General features: G+C 39.6%; 1 protein-coding gene across 5 annotated transcripts; it reads left to right on the forward strand.

The window, feature by feature from the left end:
* Positions 1-5,347: 5,347 nt before the first annotated feature.
* On the forward strand, positions 5,348-16,322 carry LOC118779440 (phospholipid transfer protein). 5 transcript variants are annotated; one of them, XM_036531560.1, is made up of 16 exons: positions 5,348-5,477; positions 9,431-9,554; positions 9,770-9,869; positions 10,137-10,265; positions 10,768-10,923; positions 11,615-11,678; positions 11,867-11,930; positions 12,228-12,319; positions 12,868-13,044; positions 14,396-14,455; positions 14,601-14,765; positions 15,034-15,101; positions 15,202-15,244; positions 15,353-15,416; positions 15,850-15,926; positions 16,102-16,322. In XM_036531560.1, exons 2-16 carry the CDS (start codon positions 9,446-9,448, stop codon positions 16,201-16,203), a joined length of 1,470 nt encoding a protein of 489 aa, XP_036387453.1. In that variant the 5' UTR covers positions 5,348-5,477; positions 9,431-9,445; the 3' UTR covers positions 16,204-16,322. The 5 variants fall into 5 exon arrangements, with proteins under 5 accessions (XP_036387453.1, XP_036387454.1, XP_036387452.1 ...); XM_036531561.1 differs by lacking the exon at positions 5,348-5,477 and adding an exon at positions 5,573-5,644; XM_036531559.1 differs by lacking the exon at positions 5,348-5,477 and adding an exon at positions 8,027-8,154.
* The last annotated feature ends 1,362 nt before the right edge of the window (positions 16,323-17,684 follow it).

Consider the following 17,684-nt stretch of genomic DNA (forward strand, 5'->3'; position numbering starts at 1 on the left):
AACATGGTACAGTTAAATCTAATGTTACTACAGCTTGATCATTGAAAATGCACTGGTTAAATGCTAGCTGAGTTTCAGAGAACACACAAATCCGTACATCTGTGGAGGAGCTGCACTACTGGCTGTAGAATTCCACCTCAGGGGGGCGCTGTAACAGGTATATTTTTTCCTTTATCACAGCACTCTCTTTGGTTGAAACGTGTAATGTATTGTACTACTCTTCTCAAATGTAATGTGCTGGCAAGTGACTGACTGTGCATTTAAAAAAGAGAAAAGGGGTGCTTCCAACATCGCTGCAGTTTGCCTTTCTTTCTGCTGGAACTGCGGCCAGTGATGTCCCCGTGCAGTTCATTGGTGGGGGTGCCCCTTTGTAGTACTGCACAATTTTCCAAATTACCTGTGTTGTTAAGGGACAGGTATTTGATTATTTAACTGGAGAGGTTATTAACCAGAAATTTGCCACAATTCAATTCCTACTCTTATTAATTAATCATAACGTTCCTATTGTAATTTTGGTTGTAATTGTGACCACTACATTAAGGGATAAATATTAATAAAAGGCAAAGCTACATACTGTACATGTTATTCATTGTTACTTTACTAACTGAAGTAGGTGAAATAAACATTCTGTCATTATACTACATTCCACAACAATGATCGTCTGCACATACACTTTCTAAATAGTCTGACCTGAGCTGTTATTTATAGTAGTTAGCCATGCAGACATGTTTTATGAATCATCCAAAAAATCACAGCATTTTATTCTTGTGTGTATCACTACTTATATATTTCTGCATTAGATCTATGCAATGAATGAATCTTTCCAACTTCTTGTTTTATTTTTATGAATTCTGTTGAAAAGAACTTTAAATTTGAACAATGTAAATAAATGGATTCTCTTTGATACCGAGTATATTAACTGCCAAGGGAGGTAGCTATGTCACATAATATGAACAAATCGTTATTAACAGTCAAAACTTTATGTGTAATTGAATCCAGGAAATATGTAAATTGACAGTGCTTTTAACAAACAGTTTAGGACAGGATTTGCACAGAAGGTAAGGTCATTTTTTAAAAATGAATGAACACAATTCTCGTGTTCATACACTTTTGAATCAGTGTCCCACATGTTCTTACTGATCTCTGACATGCTGTAATCCAACACACTACATACTGATTTTCTTAAATGGCAATTGGAACTGTTCTATAAGAAGACAAGCCCCAAGGGAAATGTTTGGATGGGCGTACCCAAGCCTGTAGGATTGAGAACTGGTCTGTCGTCGCTGTGCATTTGCTTGGGATGTTGAATTGAAGAACTGCTCTGTGGTTCATTTTCAGTTACTTTTTCCATATATTAATTTCAAGGTCTTGCATTAAACTTGACTTCAATGTAAATTAGTTGATATATTTTGTTTATATTGTGGCTATATTTTAAATGTCAGCTCATATTTTCAGAGGACAAATGTGTCTTAAGCAGTTTAGCTCCAAATATTTGGTTGAATGAACAGATGTGCATATGCCATTGCCATCAGGGCCATAAAGAATGAAAGACATCAATGATTATGTACATAATTCAAATTCAAAAGAAAAAGTGTAGGATATGTCTTGTTGCTGTCAATGACATATATTTATGGGTTCTTCCTATTTTTAAATACAATGTTTGGGAATGTATAATATTAGAGTACATTTTCCATTGATTTTATTCAGCTTGTGAGGATTGCGGTTGGGATTCAGCCTGTCCAAAAACTCTACTCACAACTTGTTTTTCAGGGTCTACAAGATATAAGGTACAAGATGGTGACTTAACGGATAAACTGCCCTATATATGTTATACACACCTATCATGGTTCCTTTTAAGAGGCAGGAGATGGAAAGGACACTGCTCATTGGCCTACACAAAAATAAATAGGCCACTGTACAAAAAAATAATTGGCTGTGGCATTGCATCATACCATTGGCAACAACTGGAGTAAACCAAACATAAATGGCTTGTACGCTCAGCACTGATTGGCTATGTGTCTCAGCAGACTAGGAGCTAGGGTGTGTCATACCCTTGGGATATTTCTTGCCTGCATGCTGCCAGATGGTTGGGATTTGGGTTAGGCATGGGCCATTCCTCTTAGATCTCTTCTGTAGCTATAGTTAGAATTAAAACTTCAGAGCCAAATACCTGGTTTCATAGTAATATAAATTTTGATTAATTGTTCTATTGCCGAAAATTCAGAAATAATTCCAGGCAAAGCAGCAGTCTCGCTTTGTTAAAACTCAGTTTCATTTTTTCTAGCTTGAAATCTGAATCTTACTGGAGTTTAATTGGGTCACAAAAATAAAACTAAAAAAAAAAACTGCGTACACAACCTAAGTGACATGACAGTTTCCATATATAAATAGATAATAGGGAAAGGAAGTTAATACTTTACCACAATAGTGTTTATACTGGATATGTACACATTTATTCTGGTGAATTCAGGAAGACTGCAGTATTATATTAACAGGAATGGGTTGTTATGAAAATACTATTAACAGTGTAAACAGGCCTTTTTATGGAAAGTCTCAAACGGTCTATGGGACATTCACTCAAACCAGCAGAGCTACAATATCAAGGAGAGGCTTGTGAAAGATGGAGGAGCAAAATCCAATTTCAATCTTATCAGACATGCCACCACCTCATGATACTGATTATATTTCCCTAATTATATAGCCTTAGCTACTATCACCACAAATAGTTATATAAGCCTAACTTTCATTTCATCTCATTTCACCTAGTAATTTTCTGGTATCACAAATGTGAAATGAATACTGTTGTATACTGTTGTATGTATCTTAAATAAATGTATTAACGATCAACTGGAATCAGATTACAGATTTCACTTTATTGTCACTGCAAGAGAAAAAATTTCCCATATTATAACTAAAGACCGATATTTTACATGTAAATGAGAGCACCAGAAAAACCACCAATGCTTATATAGCTGCAAGTGAGTCATGTTGTGGACATATAACACAATATAAAATGACATTTATTAATACTAGTATTTCTACATAAATGTTTGGTGGAAGATGAACTTTAAATTTAAATGATAAAAAGAATGTTTAATGATTAAATAAATATTTACACTTTTTCTATACTATCACCTGCGTACAGTGTTTTCTGTACATGTAACAAAAAGCTTTTAATTAGAACAAGCTTCTGTTGAAATATTCTTAAATGACAAACATGACAAATATGAATATAAATTAAATATGACAAATTTCTTACATTGGATAAGCAAAGGATCATAAACTGGTCTTTAGAATCACAGAACTAGATTTTTGTGGGTTTTAGATTAAATACAACTAATACATTTATGTTTAATTGCAATTGGGAAAAAACACAACACATGTTTGGCTTTGTTATGCTATACTGTACTATACTAAATTATGCTATGCTATGCTATGCTATACTGCTATATTATTTCATGTTATGCTATGCTATGCTATGTTATTTTATGCTATACTATGCTCTAGTCTGCATTTTGATTCCACCATAAAATCATCCATTTGTATGTTTTCCATTGGAACTGCTGATCCCTCAAAACATTCAGAACCAGAGGATAAGAAGTGTGGTAAAAGTATTTTTTAGCAGCACATCACTGAACACCTGGGATGGAGATTAAAGGGATTATGATCCCTCTGAATGAAATGACGGGAGAATAATGCTACAGAGTGGTCTGGTGGGTCTGCTATGGCTTTACTATTGGCCCCATTCACATTTAAGCCCTTCCCTCCTTTCTGAGAAACTGTTCCAACATGGCAATTAACTGTCTTCCTGCTTCAAAGGACTGGCTTCATGAGCACACAGAAGCAGCCAGAAACATCAGTGTGGCAGACGATTCTTATAGAACTGCTTCTATTAGGGGTTGTAATCAAAGCAAAGTGTACCGGATAACAGCAGTGTAAACCTCCTTGTGGTCTGTGACTGGCAAAGAACGTTCCACTACATTTCAGATATCTTCTCGGGTGTGTATGTGTGTGACAGGGCAAAAAATACTTTCAGTATCAAAGTGGATGTAATGCAAGCGTGAAATCTGTTCCATAACGCTGAAGAAGCTATGACATGATGCCATGTAAGGTCAGCTTTCTGTTGAGCAACAGCTCTTTTTCAAAAGGGTGCACATTCTAAGCAGTTTGAATTAGTGGTGAATCATCATACCAAAAGAAAAGAAAAAAAGCAAACGCAGCCTTCTGTAGCATCACGCCACACTGCAAACGTATCATCAACTTGTGGCTGCACTTCAAGTGAATTTCCAAAAGGTATTTATTTCAAAATGAGAGAGTACCTCTTGCATACAAATTACAGAGCAGCACTGAATATCTGTAAAAAAAGTGTGACTTCTAAGGTTTTCCACCAAAGCCATGGCAAAATTCCATTTTGCCACCATATTCACAATTTCCTAGGAAATTTCATGACTTCAGGGAAATGCAGAAGTGTGTTTTTTGAGCGTTGACTAGCGACTCTTGTGTCAAGGCTAGATTTTACAACGTTTTCTCAGTTAGCCGTCTCTTACACCCAGTAGTGTGATTGAACAGTGGTCACCATGGTACAACCATTAAGGACGATCATTACCTCCTGCTAAGTGCCCCTTTGAAGGTCTTGTGGTTAGACACAAAATTAAGTGTTGAATGTTAAACAATTTAGTTACCTATTGGTGAAACATAAGCCTTGCATTTTCTTCACATATTTTCTCACACGTTAACAAGACTTTCTTCTCTATATTGCTGTTACTTGGCCCCTTTAATTAGCCTCATTTGTTGGATAATTGCATTCAAATTTTTTGATTTTGTATAAGCTGCTTTGTCCTCAAGTATTGGAGTGACAATTGTAAAAGTTGTTGTAAAAGAGATGTAAATGTGATTATTTGATCATTTAAGCAGATGAATGGAAACTAATTATTATTTTTTAACTACAAAAAATGATAGTACTGCTGAAATTATGAAATAAAAAACTTGTCTTATTTAATGTTTTTATACTTTTGCCTTTGATGCACCATACCCTGTTCTTCCATTTCATTCCATATTGTAGGTGTGTGTGCCTGTGTGTGCAAGCTAAGCAACTGAAAAAGGTGCCTGCAAAGTATGTGTGCAAAATAAATTACTGTCATTAGTACGACCACATGGTCATATGACTCCTGCAGAGAGGGTTACACCCCTTTCTTCTCCAACCTGCCTCTATAAATACCGTATCACAGGGGAGTCAGAGAAAGCAAAAGGGAGGGAAAAGAGAGAGAGAGAGAGAGAGGGAGGGAGAGAGAGAGAGAGAGAGAGAGAGAGAGAGAGAGAGAGAGAGGGAAAGAGAGAGTTAGCGACCTCACAGACTAACAGTCAAAAAGTTTGACTAAACCAAACACCAGAATCCTGGGAACACAGACAGCTTTTTTTTTTTTTTCTTTTTTTAAAAAAAAAACATCACCAAGTGTATTGCCTGTGGATCATACACTGTAAGTATTTCAGTTTATTGTGTAACCTTATTGGGAAAGAGTGGGGAAAAAAACATAACTGGGATGTTGAGGAAATTCTGCCCAAAGGTCAGAAAGCATTTCAGACTTGATGGGACCTGTTAAGACAATGGCGTTATAGTGCCACTTCAGCAATGGCACAGACAGAGGTGAGTGGGCATAGCATCCAGAAACACTTGACTACTGTTCAAAATGTTGTTGTTTTCTTTTTTTTTTGACTTATTTTAGTTAGCACTATTGATGGAAGCCAGGGGACTAAAAGGTTCAATGAAGGTTGAAACTAAATCTTACGTGAAAGACTCATTGCATGCTAAGGAAACAGGATCTGGTGTGGGAATGAAAGCCCCACTGTTTTGAGCTTTCTTTTCATTAGACATTATTGCGTTTCTTCATTTATCTGTGATGAAATAAAAGTGAGATAATTAGATTCAGCAAACAAGAACAGAGAGAGAAAAAGAGGAAAAGCTTGTGGTCTGTCCTCTCACACACTTATACCTTTATTTGTAATTTTGCCTCAAATGATTGTTGATTGTGGGAAAAATGACATTTTATTGTTAGTATTATTATTATTAGTGACATTTTAAAGGAAATTAACAGAAGCTCTTTAGAGTTTTGTGATGTTTCAGTGAGATCTCTGAATCTCACTTACTGAAAGAAACTACCTTCAATATCCCAACCTTCACAAAATAGTAGTCACTAAATCACGGTCCAGCAGAGTAGCGTCACCTGTTGGTGAATGAACAGTATTGCATGCAGTCAAGATTTCATGGGTCATTTTGTGCATGTGTGCATATACGATATTGTAACATACAGTATTATTTTGAAGGAGGGGGATATAACTGCAAGACTAAGCTAGGTGTCCCTGTCTTTTACCATGAAATAATGTGTTTTCTTTTTAAAATTTATGTATATGGATATTGTACCATGAAGTGTGTTTGTCAGTCGCTTCATTAGATGAACACATAAATTAAAATTTTGACATATGACCTCACATTGGTGTGATTATATTTATTCATAACAATGTGGAATAATTCATATGAAGACAGAAAAAATTTTTTTTAATTAGATTAATAATAACAGACAGAGGTGTTAACACAAGCAAAAATAACTCCCAAAACCACTGCAGGAGTGATTTTGAACAAAAGTAATCCCACTGTTTTTGAAGTTCTCCTTTTTTTTCTCTGGGAGTTTCTATAGGGCAGTGACCTGGATACTGGTGCATTGTTGTGTTCTTGAACTGATGAGCTCTCACCGAATTCTTCATTGCACAAGACTTTTAAATCCACCCACCCACACACACACACACACACACACACACACAAACAAAGACTGCAGATACAAACAAGCAGAGGGAATATTTGCCAATACCCCCAGCAGTATTTGTATTATTCATTTCCATTTACACATGTTTTTCTTAGGTGAATCCATGAAGATTGTAACTCAGTACAAACAGGAAAGGGTTGTTATCAGAATGTTGCCAGCAACTTTGCAGATGTTTTGTTTTATGGACTGTGTCCTCCGCAGTCTTTGCGTCATTGATGTTACTGGGTCACCATTTTGCCACTCTAATCACAATGAAAGACCTCCACTACTCAGTTTGTAACAGACAGTTACAAAAACAAAACAAAAAAAGTTCAGACATTACACATATGAAATAGGATAACATTCGTCACTGGGTTACGTCATACAGACATAGAAATTACAGTACAAATGCAGAATTCTAAACCAGTGGTGTTGATCACACGTTAATTGTGAGGAACTTGTAGAAGACACAGTGCTTACCGAAAGCTCTGAACTGAGGATGGGTTTATAGCTTCTGTGAACACGTTCTCAGAGCTGCGGGCCCTTGTGGGAGCTTGCATTCCTTGACCCCTGGCACACAGTGATTCCCAGAAAGCAGTGATGCAATTGAACAAATTGTCCCTTCAGTCATGTCAATCATCAAGGCTGAGCGGATGTTGTTGACCCTCAGGGCCAGTGGGGCACTGACCTGCCCGTGCCCTCTGAGGTGCTCTTTGTTTTTCCGCATGTTGGAGTCATTGAGTTTGGCTGTCTGAGCAGAGCGGAGCGAGCCCCCCACATCCCTGCAGTTATACCCCCCGCTGCTGCCCCTGTGATTTGGATGCAGCCATGTAGAGGGTTTTTTTTTGGGGTGGGGGGGTTAACTGACTGATAAGAAGCAAGAGGTGAGACAAGAACTATGTTGGCAATGCAGGTTGTGGGAGTGGATGTGTGAGGTGAGTGTGTGTTTGTCTGTGCATGTGTGTGTGTGTGAGTGTGTGTGGTGAGGCGGGGGAGTGAGGGTCCAGAAGATGTGTGGTAAAGGGTACTTTTTCCCTAATTTGGAGGGATTATGCAAATTTGGATTCCTGGGGGTTGTTTTTCATTGTCTGGGGAGCCCCAGGAAATGAGGTGGTGGTGTTATTTGGGGGCGGCAGAGGGGGGGGGGGGGGGGGGTGAGAACTCAACACTAAAGCTTGTGGGTCATCAAACATCCCTCTCTCCCTTAGTCCTTCCTTCCCATTCCAATAAGTTACTATAGTGATCACTGCTGCCACCGCTGTTGCTGGAGACAAAGAACTACACAGAAGCTCAGATCACTCTGTGGCTGTGACAGCACACCAACTGCTCCCTGACGTGCCGACACACTGAGAAGCAGGTTAGCGTCTGTACATGTCTCACATGCCAGGGTTCGTGGAAATTGCAAGAAGGGCTGTTTTCTGTTTATTTTTGCTCGTAGCGCGTGACGTCTTTGGGCTGCATCACGCGGGGGTGGAATGGCTGCGCCGTACCCTCTCTGCTGGTGCAGCAGAGCCGTTTTTGGTGCAGGATCCAGTCAGGAGAGAGAAGCCACTCTGTCATTCTACATGTGACGGGGAGAGAGGGATGTGGCAGGGAAGGAGGAGGGAAGCAGGAGGGGGCAGCATGTTCAAGCGCAGGGGACGTATCGGCGGATGAGTTCGTTGCTGCTGTCTGCATGTAAGCAGCGGGGTGAATGCATGCCCAGCATAGCCAGATAAATGAGAAAAAAAAGACAGCGATTTAAAAGGTGATTAAATGCTGTTGTTTGCTTTAGCTAGTTTAAATGTGCCAAGGTTATGACCGGACTTGGAGGTGTTTTGTCACAGAGCCGTACGATGTATGGCAGCACTTGTGTGCATTAGTGTGACGGGATTGATGGGAAGTGTGCACCATCACCGTGTGTGCTTGTGACAGCACGGTGCTGAAAGCACGCAGCCTGTGTGCTCACGCTGAACGCCAGTGAGGGTGAGAGGGATGCACTTGTGCGTTCTACACTGAGGCTCTGATCAAAGCAGGTGGCTGTCCTGGAGTTGTAAGGAGCTGCTTAATGAGCATCTGAGAGGAAGGTACTAAAAATGCTATTTCTGCTGCCTGCAATTAAGTTAATACGTTAAGAAAACTTGAAAGGAGAAATGATTGAATTTGGCTGATGCTATTAAAAATATTGAATGATGATATGAAAGCTATTCATTTTTTCACAAGAATAAGAATAAGAGCAACAACCACAACAACAACAGCAATAATAATAACAATAATAATATTAATAATAATAATGATAATAAGAATATCAATAATAATAATAATAATAATAATAATAATAATAATAATATACACTATCCCAAGACACATCAAGTACAGTTACAGTTTTTCATCATTTACTTTTCAGATAAAATTCAAAAATGAAATACACCGTAAATTCTAGTCAAACAATTGTGATGGAGCTTTTCATTAAGCTTTGATTTCATTTCCAAATCTGTTGTTTTCATTCAAATTGGTCCTTTGCATATTAACCTTCTCAAAAAGCACATTCTCTTAGCTCTTAGCTCCCAACACATTTACTGATTGAAACACATATCATGGCCTGTGATTACTGTGTCTTGCTATTATCTGTTCTTTCTGTCTGTGACATTCAGGTTCTGTGAGACACCATGGCCCCCTGCAGAGTGGTCATCATTTTCCTGCTACACTTCATAACCATGATGAATGCTGAGCCCCCCGGCTGCAAGATCCGGATTACCTCCAGGGGTCTTGAAATGTGTAAGACACCACAGATTACATTTGATCATAAATCAGGATTATACTGATATTTCATCTGGGTTACAGTGTTTCCCTGCCTCCCCCTTCTTCGCTCTTTACTCCAATGTCCTCTTGGACTGTTGTGTCACCACCACTTGAACCCCCTCTCCCACTCACTCTCTACATCCTCTCCTTTCCCCTGCACCCCCCCCCCCCATCCCTTCCCTCCCTTCCAGTGAAATATGAGACGCAGAGGTTTGTGGAGGAGGAGCTGGGGAACATCACCATGCCCGACCTGCAGGGCAGTGAGGGTCGCTTCCAGTACACCATCAAAGAGTAAGCCCCCACACGGCATCACATATGGCCGCAGGAGAGATGCACACACACCACGTGCTCCAGAGACCACCTAAACTCTGGTCCCATTTGTATGTTTGCCTCCGGACAGAAATATGCCTGATAATGTGCTGCTGACGTCGTGCAAAGGTTGCTTTTGCTGTTGGCTCCATTTGCCACCACATTTCTTCCTCTCATATGCTGCCTATGTCCCTTGTTTGTTCCCCCCTCACCCCCCCCCCCCCCCCCCGCCTGACCCCCCATGGATAGGGTGCAGATCAAGGAATTGAACCTCACCGACGCAGACCTGCGCTTCCACCCTGATTTCGGCCTGCTCTTTGAAGTGCAGAACTCCTCCATCGCTCTCAGTTTCAAGCGTAAAATCCTCTACTGGTTCTTGTGAGTCTTTGCCTGCTGTCACGTTGGAGGGTCATATGTTCCTCATTTTGGTCTGTATTCAAACTAACCACAGTACGCTCTTTGATGTTGACAACTGTGAGTTCTGTGGCCACTGAAATCAAAGAAAACACTGTGTAAGGATAAAGAGAGATAAGTCTACCTTAAAACTGTCGCTCCACGTTAGAACACTACAGTTATATTACACAGAGACTTAAGCCTGAAGGTAACACATAGATAACAGTGCTTTTGACATTAATATAAAAAGGGACTGTTAAAACCCAAGGACCAAAGACCTTCGGTCTTACACTCATTGACTTGCATGGGATGCCACAGGTCACTCAGCACATATGAAATCCTTATAATACCTTGTATTAGTAAAATGCGCTTCAGTTTATTCATGGAAAGTATTCGAGCTGTAAAAGGAGAGGATTTAGGAGCTTTTTGTTGACAGATTGGCTGGCTGTCGGGAATGTCTCTTTAACGTGACTGTTCTGTCTTTCAGCTATGATGTGGGGTACATCAACGCCTCCGCGGAGGGGGTGAACATTCACACGGCTCTGCACCTGACAAGAGACGACTACGGACGTCTCAAGATCTCCAATGTCTCCTGCGACGCAGCGGTCGCGAAAATGCGAGCCAAGTTTTCTGGGACTCTCGGGTAATTACTCTGCTCTTCAGCTCTGCTTCTGTCCTTTTTTTTCCCATGTTTCCACTCTCATCTCCTTCTTTCTTTTCACTTTCTTTCTGTTTTGTCATCCCCCCTGAGATTAATGGGTAATTTAAGTATCATTACTGATACTCTGTGAAAGACTTTTTCTCATTACTTTGTAATCCTAAACTGTGTGTCCACAGCAGTAGTCTCTCTGGTCTTCGAGATCCAGTTCCAGGTTTCCTTCCATACCACTCTAAATCACTTGTTTCTGGAGGATGGGGGGGGGGGGGGGCACATGTTAATATGTACGCCATATTATACAGTATATTATATTATTGTAATTTAGCAGACGCCCTATCCAGAGCGACTTGCATGGATTACAATACTCACATGCCATCCATTTATACAGTTAAATATTTACTGAAGCAATTCTGGGTTAAATTCCTTACTTAGGTTAAGAACGAGACACACCAATCATGGTCACACTATCTCACACAAGTGACTGATTTAATTATTAATGATTAACAGGTGGCCACATTCCTGCAGAAACAGATGATTTAAGATGATGTGGTGATCAATCTGGATGCTGGTTCTCCAGGATCATGGCTGGAGGTCCCTGCTCTCTTGCACAGTAACTGTTGGTAGAAACTGTCAGTTTAGGCTTGTGTGCTGACTGCTTTGCTTTGTATCTGTACAGGAGGGTGTATGATTTCTTGGCTACTTTCCTGACAACAGGAATGCGCTTCATTTTAAACCAGCAGGTACTGCTAAGACTCTCTGCGTGTGTAAATATACAATCGCTTCTTCAGCCAAGACAGAAAGTGGTTGGATAAATGTTATGTACACATTTGACAATGATGTGCCTTTCATTGTTTTGTAAGCACATACAAGGCATTCACACAAGTTAAATACATGCTAGTATAAAGTCCTCTTTGTCTTTGTATCGCAGATTTGCCCAGCTCTGAACCATGCTGGTTTGATTCTGATTAACTCATTGCTGGATACAATCCCAGGTAGGAGCTAGTGATGCCTCCATCACACACACTGTCCACTCATCCACGGTGTATTCTCTTTATATTAACGTACCTCTTTGAAAAAGATCTGGGGGCAGATTAACAATAATAGCAGAATATGAATGTACAACTGTGAACAGTCTGTGATTCCATTGCTAGACACAGACCACTGGAGGTTGAAGTGGTTTTCAGATGTGCTATATTGATAGTATTAGCTACAACAGACTGTCACTTAATATTGAACAAATTGGTACCCTATATATGTACATATGTGTATGAGTTTGAATTTCTTTCCAGTGCGCTCGAAGGTAGACAAGTATGTTGGGATTGACTATTCTCTTCTGAGTGATCCTGTGGTGACCGCCAGCAGTCTGGATATGGACTTCAGGGTGAGTGACTTATTACATCACTGGTTGTGAAATTATTATACATTAATAAAGGTACATATTTCCCGGAGTAAAACCTTAATTAGCTTACTCAAGGGGGTAATGGCAAGTTTACACCCGGGCTTTGTAATTGCTTACAAGCACACTTCCCTTACCTCCACACGATGCTGCCACTCTTTGTTGAAGCTGTTCACCTCATTCATGAAGGCCTCAGGCCAGAGACAGAGTCAGTATCTCCAAAGGACATTTTTTTAATCCAAAACACTGTATGGATGTCAGCAGTCTGACTCAGTGGTAAGGAGCAGCCCTCACAAACGAAAGGCTGCTGGTTCAGTTCCCCGCAGGGATACTGCTGTTGTACCTTTGGGCAAGGTACTTAACCCACAATTGTGTCACTAAATATCCAGCCTTATAAATGGATAAAATCTTAAGTCGATCTGGATAAGAGCGTTTGCTAAATGGCAATAACGTCACGTAATGGATGTTCCCTTCCAGAGCAATGACCCACCTGTCTCTCCCTCTCCCTCTCTTTCTCCCTCTGCATTATACAGGGCATGTTCTATGACCTCAACAACGAGAACGACACCATGGTGAACTACGCGGTCTACCCGGTGGTCAGAGAGTACGACCGCATGGTCTATCTCGCCCTGTCCGAGTATTTCTTCGACAGCGGCATGTACGCCTACTACAAAGCTGGGGTGTTCAAAATGCAGATCGCTCATGAGCGGGTGAGTGCGTCAGGTCAAATTCCAAAGATTCCTTTCGTTTGTCTGTTTCTTTGTTTCTAGGCAGTTAATGAGTAAGGTTGTGTTTGTTTATCCTTCCACCAGTAGTGCTGGTCTGGACTTCATATTATGCTGCAAGCTGAGATTGCAAACAAAGCATGCAGTTTTTGAAAGGGCGCTGAGGGGTGCACGTTCCCTTTCAATTGTTAATTAAGATACAGTACCAGTTGAAAGTTTGGACACACCTGATTAAGATCATGGGAAACACACATTCAGGTTTAGACATTTAGACATTTTGATCTAAAGACTTGTGCTTAAATGCTTGAAATTGGTTTGTTACACAAATATAAGTAGTGAAGTTAATGCCTATGTATGAGTTTCTGTCCAAAAATTTTCATTAAAAAATATCTTTTGGCTACTTTGAAAACTCTAAAATATAAGATAGTTTTGATTTTTTAACACTTTTTGGTGACTGCATAATTCCATGTGTAGTTTTGATGTCTTCACTGGTACTCTAAAATGTAGAAAACAATAAAAATAAAGAAAAAACATCTATAAGTAGGTGTGTCCAAACTTTTGACTGGTACTGTACATATCTATTTAGAGCTGAAAATTCATTATCAGTTGTCAGGAAAGATAAAGTATTTGAAAATGAACCCCAGGGAAGGTGTGTAAGGAGAGGCATCATGCACATTAGTGTCAGAAGTCAGTTCACTACCCTCCCAAAGCTGGTTTACAAATGCCTGGCATGTCCAGTCAAACTTGTTCCCTGTGTTACTCATCCACTAACTCTGGGTGCTTTTTCATTTGAGTGTTTGAAAGCCCTGCCTATGTACACATGCACAGATGTGATTCAGAGTCAGTGTTTCATTCTGCACACTGACATGACTCCTCGTGCATGCACATTCACAGACAGTTCCAGGAAATTTGCACAAAATTCAGTCGGAACACTTTTATTTTCTGATGACTCATCATCAGCACACTCAAAAGCTGGTTGTTCTTTGCAGCATTGTTCTGCAAAATACAGTTTCACTTTTCTTTAAAATTATGCCTTCAGATCTCTCATAGAACTGGTGTAATGCTGGTAAATGTCTTCCCAGTATAGGCAATCTTTCTAAAATGCATCTACATCAGTAAAAAGCATGTCAGCAACAGCCATATTACTTTTTTAACTTTCTTGTACTTCTTGTGACAGTATTCGCTCAACAACTGACAAGTTTGCGAGTTTGTTAACTGCAGTGTAATAATTACAAACCATTTACAGACAGTTATAAGACTCAACGCAAGTTCTTGTGATTTCTGATATTTCTCATCTCAATGTGGAATCATGACTTAAATATCATGTATTTTTCAGATGCCAAAAGATCTGGAGATGCTCCTAAGGACGACATATTTTGGCACAATCATGATGCTGGTGAGAAGCAGCTTCTGTGGAATCGAATGCATGCAAACCTGTTGAATCTACTGATGATGCAGACGTGACTATGGAAAGCTGTGATCACAAGGTCTGGATTGCCATGTGTTTGAGAGAGAGTCCTTTCTCCATCGCTTTACTGCAGAACCCTGCTGTGGTGGAAGCCCCAATTTCCTTAGAGCTGGAGGTGACGTCATCTCCTCGTTGTGTCATCAAGACGTCCGGAGCCAGCGTGTTTGTCAATGCAGTGGTGACAGTGATGTTGCTGCCTGTCGGACAGCCACCCGTCCAGCTCAGCAGCATGACTATGGTGAGGGCAAAGACCTCTCTCTCCCTACCTCTTTCTCTCTGTGACCATACAAAAGATAAATGCCTACCTGATGCAGAACTCTGTGAACACACAAGTCTACCAAAGTATTTGGCATTTTTAAAAAATAAATTGCAGTAAACGTGCTCACTCATTAGATTCAGTTAGCCACTCAGCATAGTGATGCACTTATTTGGAAGTTGCTCTGGGTAGGAGTGTCTGCTATATGATGTAATGTAATGTAATGTAATGTTTCGATCTTTCCCTTCAGGAATCCAAACTGAATGCTAAGGTGTCCATGAAGGGAAAGAGGCTGGCTGTTCATATGGACTTGAGAAGGTGCACCAACATGCAGAAACTGCTTTGATATCAAGCAGAAGTATGAACAATAACATTTTTTTATATTTACTGAATAAATTAATGATATTTTTCTTGACAGGTTTAAAATCTACTCCAATCAGTCTGCACTGGAATCACTGGCGGTAGGACAATACAGCATTTTTTTTTAAAAACAAACAAACAAACAAAAAAAATTACTGTTGGCAAACTATAATCTGTCATGACATCTGAACCTCTGCTCTATTTCTTAGCTTATTCCTCTACAAGGACCCTTGAAAACCATGTTGCAGCTGTCTGTGGTGCCAATTATTAACAGTGCGTATCCACCCTGCTGGTGAAATGTCATGGAGAACTGTTACTTCGCAATCATGTTTTGTGCTAATGCCTGTTTGAGTGAGTATAGGTTAGTATAGAGGAGTGTAGACTTGTATTTGGCAGGTTGCAGATCTGAATGCCAGAAGGGCCATTGCTGTTGCTCCTTCATTTGAACTACCAAAAATAGCTGAACCAGTAGACATTAAGCTGTATCCATTTACAGCTTAATACTTAAAGTATAGGTTATGCAAGCCAAGCAAGTATATGGTGTAATTCCAGGTGCCTGTTGCACTGGATCTAGGTTAGGTTAAGTCTATGTACATTATGTATCCATTCGTCGACTTGAATGTTATCACTGTCCATATTTGCTAAATTCAGTTTGTGTTCCAGCCCAGGTCCCCATATAAACGTTATGTACGCACTTACATTTTAGGTCGAACCAAGAAAGGTGTTCAAATCCCACTGCCCGAGGGGATGGACTTTATTGAGGAAGTGGTGGAATATCACAACGTGAGTCACAAGTGCACTGTCCTTCCGAATTGTCATGGTCTTACTCTGCTGGAGTGAATTACTCTGCAGGATTGAGAACAGCTGATTTTGGGAATCTGGTAGATGTTGGGAATTCTCTACAGTGTCTCTCAGCGTTGGGTTAAAGCCTCCCTTACCTCTCACCTTCCCTTCCCAGGGCTTCATCATCATCGGGGCCAACCTGCATTTTACTAAGGGTCTGAGGGAGGTGATTGAGAGGAATCAGCATGCACTGGAGAACAACAGCACTGTGGTGTGAGCTGGAGAATGAAGAATCTGGCAGAGACTGACAGAAATGTTTCCACCCGGACCTCCCAAAACACACACACGCACATGCACGCATACACACACACACACACACACACACACATGCTTACACACACAGTATAAACACACACCTACTGTACACTTCTGTATTTTCAACAAAATGTATAGGTTTGCATGTTTGTTCAACACCTCCCCTGGATTAAAAACAGGCATGCAAACAAAACACATACTGCTGTACTGCTTGTATGTTCACATTGGTCACTGAATGAGATGGAGGAAGTCTAAGACATTTCCATGAGATAGGTTAACTTTGGTAGCCTTCTTCTTTTGAAAAATGGCTTTCAAACTCCATTTTCAAAGGCATGCATCTATGACAATCTTACGGAACACTGAATTAGATTTTCCCCCGCACTAACACATTACAAAATTATCCTAACTTCAAACTTAAAAAAAAACACCACTTTTTGCAGAGCCTGACCTGAGATTCTGGCTGCTCAGCTTAAAACTGTAAAAAATCAGTGCTGATGAGGACCAATAAGTTGCATATTATATGAAATGCCTACAAAGTATGATCCAATTTCTTGCTGTCTGGATATCCTCTGAAGTTCATATCCACTCAATGTAAGACAGTCCATAGTATGCAATATGGACACACATTCAATCTTCGATGAGAAGTGCTAGAAAATGGGTCAATTATCAACTACCTATGGTTGAAACAGAACAGTTGCTGCATATTTATTTTGTACTTAATCTAAAACATGTGGTAAACATAATTCAGCTATCAACTTTTCACAAGTTGAGGAACTAGTGACAGATCTACACTGAACCAGATCTGAAATGATTCCAGTATTCAGGCTCAGTATTTCTTTAGGACATTACTCGTTAATCACGGTCTTTCAGAGCACATTATTGTGAATTTTATTATTTTAGTAAAATATCTTTTCTAATTCAAACAATTTTCAATATCATTAAAATAGAAAATTCAACAATTAAACACTTTAAGATATCATGCGAATGGAATCATTTGAATACATTAAATATTTTGCCAAAAACAAATTCAATAGAAAAAAATAATCATATTTTATATAACCTGGAACAACAAGCTAATGTATTAGGTCAGAAAATAGCAATTTGTTTATCATCTTTCAATGGGAACAGTTTCTTGTTTTTAATGTGTTGGCAATATTTTTACATACCGTCTTATATACTTTGTTTAATGTGTATTTAAGGGGAGCAATAATCTGCTCACTAGTCTCGAATGTATTGGAAAATTAACCTCAACGTCATACAGTTTTGTTTACTTAAGTCTTCATAAAAATTGTGAAATTAAATCAATTGTGGCTTTTTGTGTCATTAACACTATCATTAAACAGGACACTTAAACCTGGTTGATGTGCTCTTTGGATGAAAATGCCTCTTTTAATGAAAACTCGCCTCTTAAAAAAAAACATTTGAAGAGAAATTTATTCATGT

Source organism: Megalops cyprinoides, chromosome 6, assembly GCF_013368585.1.
Source record: "Megalops cyprinoides isolate fMegCyp1 chromosome 6, fMegCyp1.pri, whole genome shotgun sequence".
Classification (NCBI taxonomy): Eukaryota; Metazoa; Chordata; class Actinopteri; order Elopiformes; family Megalopidae; genus Megalops; species Megalops cyprinoides.